This window comes from Pteropus alecto, unplaced genomic scaffold, assembly GCF_000325575.1.
Source record: "Pteropus alecto unplaced genomic scaffold, ASM32557v1 scaffold196, whole genome shotgun sequence".
Classification (NCBI taxonomy): Eukaryota; Metazoa; Chordata; class Mammalia; order Chiroptera; family Pteropodidae; genus Pteropus; species Pteropus alecto.
In genome coordinates, this window is record NW_006439717.1 from 675,112 (window position 1) to 681,926 (window position 6,815).

General features: G+C 50.1%; 1 protein-coding gene across 1 annotated transcript in view; it reads right to left on the reverse strand.

Moving 5' to 3' along the window:
* Positions 1–5,125: 5,125 nt before the first annotated feature.
* The window catches only part of LOC102887095 (aquaporin-2), a 6,748-nt gene continuing 5,058 nt past the window's right edge, over positions 5,126–6,815 (reverse strand). Inside the window, exon 4 of the mRNA XM_006916903.1 lies at positions 5,126–5,287. Coding sequence (XP_006916965.1) covers positions 5,126–5,287 — 162 coding nt within the window. The remainder of the gene's footprint in view (positions 5,288–6,815) is intronic.

Genomic DNA, 6,815 nt, shown 5'->3' on the forward strand with positions numbered 1-6,815 from the left:
CCTCCACGCTAAATCTCAGGGTTTCCTTCTGCGTCTCCTGCTTCTCCCCCTCCTCCCAGTTTCTTTAGTCTCCTCTTCCTTCAAACTCTCACTCGGTCTTGATTTCTATTCCTATAGCAAGCTCTCTGCCTCTCTGTCTTTCTCCTTCCCTGTCTCTCTTTTTCTCCAAACCCTGTCTCTCTTTTTCAGACTTTTTTTTTCAGACTTCTTGTTTCTCCAAACCCTGTCTCTCTTTTTCAGACTTTTTTTTTGTCTTTCTCTTCACTCTCCCTGTCTCTCTTTCTCCCTGTCTCTCTCTCTCTCTCTCTCTCTCTCTCTCTCTCTCGCTCCCTCTCCCTCTCCCCCTCCCTCTCCCTGTCTCCCTCCCGCTCTCTCAGACTTTTTTTGTCTTTCTCTTCACTATCGCTGTCTCTCTCTCTCTCTCTCCATTTCTGTTTTTATCCCTTCTTTTTACAGTCTTAGCCTTCGTCTCTCTCTGTCTCTTTATCTCTGTCTCCATCTCCTCTCTATTTCACCTTTCCTCTGTCTATCAATTTCTGTGACTTTCTTTGTTTCTGTTTGTCTCTACCTCATTTTCCATGTCTGTCTTTTTCAGTGCCCCTAAAGTCCAGTCCTCTTACCCCTGGACTGGGTGACACTTTTTTCCAGTTTCCTCCCCTCCTCCCGTCCTTGCTCTTTCTCTCTGAGCTCTCAGCTGCTCTCCCACCCCTCCCTCTTCCCATCCCCCGGTTAGGCATGTGGGGAATGAGGCTGGAGGGCCCTCTAGGGCTTGGAGGAGGGGCGGGGAACCACCCCTAAGATCCCAAAAGAGGAGCTGCAGTAAAGAACCCACCACCACCACTATAATGTGTCCTTAGGAAGCACTTAGCCAGGTGCCTGGCCTGGGTAAGGCTAAGTAAAGTTTCCTTATGATGTGACTATAATTTAAAAGCCCACTCAAGGGTCTGTGGAGCTAAGGTGGAAGGTGCAGTAGAGGAAGAGAATGGGTGCTTCTCTGGCAATCTGTCAGGCAGGGGCTAAGGGGAGGGTCCCGGAGGAAAGCCCAGGATTTAGAGAAGTGTATTCTGGGCTCCATGGCAGCTAAGAGGCCAAAGAAAACAGGGACCAAAGAAACCCTGTATTGTTCCTCCTCTGTTTAGTGTTTCCTGCTGGAGCAGCTCCTCCCCCACCTTTCTCCTCTTGAGGCAGGAGGTCTGTCTGCCCTTTCTGCCATGGATCCTAAGGTCCTGCTCTTGACAGGGCATGGCAGCTGTACACATGATTTTCATTTGAACTCGGGGATCAAGGCTTGACGTGGGCCTGGCCCAGACTGTGATGACCCCACAGGCCTTTGGGGGCCAGGCCCCTTGATTGTTGAACTTTCTTGCCTGTAGTCTGTACCCTTCCACCTTCTTTCTCATCTTTTCTCTCTAGGCACTACCTTTGTGGATCCACAGGTCTCAAACTCTATCACCTTGGGTGAGAAGGACTTGGCAGTGCTCACAGGAGGCTGAGCCGCCGGGGGAAGCTCCTACTTGAGGATCTGGGCCCAATCTTTTACAACTAACCAAGGTCTTTACCTTCCACTGTGTGATTTAATTCTGAGCTACCTGTAAGGAAACCCAGACTCAGAGGTTACACAGTGATCTGAGATAGGACCCACAGGGTCACCAGGAATGGGCCTGGTGTGGCTGAAGGAGACTCGATCTGTCAAGGTGGCCCAGAGGGGGCAGCTGGTTATGTTTCCTAGGCTTGTGCTTGAGGTTCTTCTATTTCTCTGACATCAGGGTCACTCTGTCTCCAGGTTGTCCCAAGAAGCTACTGAAACTCCTATGTCTTGAAATTGTCTTTTCCCTGAGCACTTGGTCTCTGCCCTGCTAGCCCCAGAGGAACCTCTCTGGGCTGGGAGATGGGCCTCCCCATTTGTGGCAGGGAGAGCTAGACTCTCTCAAGGAGGGCTGCTTTTCGCCTTTCTTGATTAGGGGCCCCTGTATTCCCTGGGATTGATGAGCGCTGGGGGTAGAAATGGTAGGGTAATTGGCAGCAGGTGATCCCCTGGGGCTCCACATATCCCCAGTGTTAGGAAAGAGTCATCCATTTATTCCACAAAAATTTATCGAGCATTTACTTTGTACCAGGCACTGTTCTAGGCACTTGGGTATAGGCATGAGCTGAAAGGAGACAGACAATAAATAATGGACATATGAAAATTTTATAGAATCGTATCATAGAATCTGGTAAATGCTATGGAACAATAGCATATATATCTGGTAGGAGTAGAGGCTTTTTGAAATTTTAAATGGGGTGTCAGCGTAGGTCTTATTGAGAAGGTGACATTTGAGCAAAGACTTGAAAGTAGAGAGAGCGATTCATGCATATATCTGGGGAGAGAACATCCCAGGCAGAAGAGCTGCCAGTGTTGCTGAAATAGAGGGAGCAAGAGAGAGCGTAAGGCGATGAGGACAGAGGTGGTGTAGGTGGGCAGACCTGTGCAACACCAAAAGGACTGCAGCCTTCATTTGAAAGATGGAGGAAGTCGCTGAGCCAAGGACTAGAATGGTCTGACAAAGTTTTTAGCACAGCTCCTCTGCCGTTGTGTTGAGAAGAGTCCAGAGGGGGCAATAATGGAAGCAGGGAGACCAGCTGTCACCTATCCAGGGAGAGAAAATGGTGGCCTAGAACTGGAGTGGGGGCTACTAAAGGTGAGGGTGATGGGATTCTGGATCCCTTGTGAAGTAGAACCAACAGGATTCCCCAATGGAGCTCACGTGGTGTGTGAGAATGAAGAGTTAAGGATGATGAGCTTTTTGGCCTTAGCAGCTGGAAGGATGGAGTTGCTTTCAGTTAAGATGAAAGGACTGTGCGAAGAGAAGATTTGGGGAGAAGAGCAGGCAGTCAGTTTCAGACATGTTGAGTGTTTGGTGTTGTCCCAGACTTTGAAGGTCCCCTACCCTGACTTCCCAACACAGTGCTAAGCCATCACAAGGGGACCAAAAGGGGCTGTTCATTGCTCTGTCTGCAGGCCACACAGCCTGCCCATGTCTTCATGCCCTCTCCATGATGCCACCTGATTCACCCCCTGGATGCTCATCTGGCCAGGTTGACAGTTAGAATTTGCCACCAATTAGTTGAGCATTGTATTCCCTTTGCACCATTCCTAACAGTAGCTCTGGGGAACACAGGACATGCCAGAGACCCCAGTCTGTCTTCTGGTACCTTGGACTGTATCGACCATTTCTAAGTTGTGGAAGAAATAGCACTTATTGGCAAATGAGCATTTATTAAGCTTACTATCTGCAGAGCACTGTGCTAGACAAGACAGATGAGGGAAGATAGACAGGAGAAGGCCATCCAAGAACTGGAAGGAGCGCTGTCCCTAAAGGGCTTACAGTCTAGTTGGGAGGCATTGCATATATACAGAATCACAGCTTAAAGATACAAAACAACATCAAAGTGATATTTACAAGTACGAAGTCATCTGGCACAAAGTGGGAATATGGGAATGGATGCTGCTGGGACCTGGGCCTATCTACCTGCCCCCTCAAGCTCAGCCATCTTTTCCCCTTAGCTCAAGGCCTCTCTGTTTCCAACTTGAGGACCTGGAGGCCTGTTCACCTGCCTCTATGCTGCCTGGCCTCTGTCTGGTTTGGGGTGTGTCTGACCTCCACCCTCCTCCAGAATGGCTACTTTTCAAGTGCAGAAACCACCCTATGTTGTCATTTTTCTCCCTGCCCTGCCTCAGCCCTCCCCAAGGCCCTGTGTCCACCACAAGTCAGTGGGCTGGGCTGGATAGGTACTGTTTCATGTTCTGGTTTTTGCCAGGGGCTTCCAAGAGGGGCCTACGACTTGCCTCAGACCAGACTTGGTCTCCTTTGGCTTCTGAGTGGAAAGGTCATGGGGTTTTGAATAAAAACACCTGAGTTCGAGTCTTGGCTCCACTATTTTAGAGCTGTGTGACTTTAGTCTCTTAGTTTCTGTTTATTAATCTATAAAAGAACAGTACAGTCACGTGCCACTTAACAATAAGGATTACATTCTGAGAAATGCATTTTTAGGCGATTTCGTCATTGTGCAAACATCATAGAGTAAACTTACAGAGACCCAGATGGTATAGCCTACTACTATAATTGTATGTATTATACTTTTATAGGCTTGCAGCACAGTAGATTTGCTTACATCAGCATCACTGTAAACATGTAATGTGTTGAGCTATGATATTACGATGTTACAATGGTTACAATGTCACTAGTAGAAATTTTCAGCTCTATTATAATCTTATGGGACCACCGTCATATATGCGGTCAGTCATTGACCTAAACATCATTATGTGGCACATGACTGTATTCGTTCTGCCCATCTCACATAAGGGATTGCTTTGGAAATAATAAAACCTTGCATGGCTGAGAGCCATTATTCCCTATCTTACCCGAAGTTTTAGGAGGATGAAATAAGCTAATGCACTTAAAGTGCCCAGCCCAGAGGCCAGGACACAAGAGATGTTTGTGTCCCATCACTTTGAATCCTGCTTTGACCTCTGACCTTAGTGACCCCAATCTGGGCTGGAGGTGATAGGAATCTCACATTTATTTTGGGGTGGGGGAGATGAAATCCAGGAAGCGAAACAGACATAGAGAGAAATTCTTAGCAATTTCCAGACGGACCTGTTGGGGTGAGGTGGGGTGGGACAAGGTGCCTGAGACACATTCAGGCTTTTCTCACTCAATGCCTTGCTGTCTTTAAACTTCCAGAGCAAGGACACTCAGCTAGGAATACAGCCCTGGAGGTCACTTTGGTCTCTGACTTGACCCCTCCCCCAGTAATGAGGCTAGATGGCTGTCACCAGCTCTATAGGAAGTTTGGGAGAATCATCTCTACAGCACTTATAGCCCACGGCAGACTTTTTCTGATCCCAAAGGGAGCTTTGGTCAAGGAAGACAAAAAAGACATAGATACAAAGGTGTGCACCATTACATAGATGTTCCTCTCACACAGTCCATCTCTAAAGGGAGTAGAAGGCAGGAAGGGACTGGCGAGTCCAATGCACAGTGGGTGTTTGGCGTGTTGTGGGACAGACACAGATAAAAGCCTTGAAAGCATGGAGGCAACAGAGAAGATGGAAAAAGGGACTCAAGGTGTGTCTCTTACATTAGCTATACAGCAGGTGGTGGGAGGAAGGAAAGGACAGAAGAGTCAGGGTGCACTCAGGTCCGGAGAGTTTAAGAAGCTGGACCAGGATGGGGCCAGCCCCAAGCCCATCTTCTGCCTGCACCTTGGGGTTCCCAGGGCTCTCCTTTGCTTTGACCACCAACTAAAGGAGGTGAAGAGGCCAAGGGTCAGGCTCCTTCTGAGTTCTTATCCCATGAAGCAGAAGTAATGAAATGATTTCAATAATGTGTGATAATGGTATAAGGAATTACAGTTCACACAGCATCTTTACATGCATCATCTCACTTAATCTCAGTTAATCCCAGTTAATGCACTGGCCTGAAAATTTAGAAGCCCAGGCTTTAGATCTGCCTCTGCCTGGACAAGTAATTTCCCTTCTCTGGTCCTGAGAGTGCTAGGCTGCTCTCTCCACAATAACTGTCCTGTGATGGGGGCTGGAAGGGAGCGAGCACTGGGGCTGAGGAGGAGGAAGGGAGGGGAGGAGAGATTCCTGGGAAGGAAGAACCGCTGCCTGGGGAGGGGGGCCTACGGTGGGTAATGGAGGGGTGTTGCCTGGTGCCTGTGGTTGCATGCCTGAGTGCCTTGCCCAGCCAGCCAAAGGTGTGTGCTGGGTGAGAGGGCTCACTTGCGAAACTGAGTGTCTCCTTTCAAGAAGTGTCTAGTTGCAAATCTCCCTACTCCCAATTCAAAACCAGAGGCCCCAAAAGGGGGTTTGTTTTCTCCATCACTGTGGGAGGCTAATCTCTAGGTCTGGAGCCACCCTGGAGATGGGTGGTCACAGGCATACACGTGGCATGCACATATACATGCCTGCTTCCTCTTTTGGAGAAATCCTCCCTCAGGGGAGAGAGGAGGTCCTTGGCCACCGATTCTTCCTTTTTCTCAGAGGCGGCTTCTAAGGGAGCCATTCTCTGGTTGATACCTCTCTCTGCCTTTAGCAATGGTCCTGACAAGTCTTGGGGCCCGATGCCGCAGCTTAGGGAAATTTTCTAGCAGGGGCAGGGTAGAGAAATCAAGGCCCTCCCTTCAGCCCTCTCAAAGTGGTCTCTAGACGCTCCCTTCCCTTCTCCCGGAAAACACACTCTTGGATCTCCTGAGGATGACCGCTGGCAAGTACTCATCCACTGCAGAGGAGGTGGATTTATTGCAGAGGGGGAGGAAGGGACAAGGCGGCAGTGAGAAGTCACCAGCAAGTGCACATTTGCACCACCACAGCACACCTGCTCACCCTTAGGAGCATGCGCAACTCTGCGCTTGGGGGGACTGAGAGGCACTCGGGGATGAGCACACATTTGCACACTCTAGCAAAAACTCATTTCCAGACCCCCAAAAGCTCATTTTCAGGCGAGGTCTGTACACTTCCTCCTCCCTAATACCGCGGGCAGGCTCTCCCAAACCGTCCTCTGCCGGCTCACCCACCCTCCTTCCCCAGCTCGGTACCCAAATCCCTAGCTCCCCGCAAGGAGCCAGAGGGTCGACTCCTCTCCCGCCAGCGGCCTCTGGACAGGAGTCTTCCAGGCTCACCGCCAGCCCCGCATCCCTTGCCGGGCCGTGCCCTCCTGGAAGCAGCTACTCAGCACTGGGGGCCAACTTTGGACCCGGGGAGAGGAGGGGCAGGTGGAACCTTATGTCTCGGGCCGGGGCCGGCGGGAGGGGCGGGTGCCCCGCAG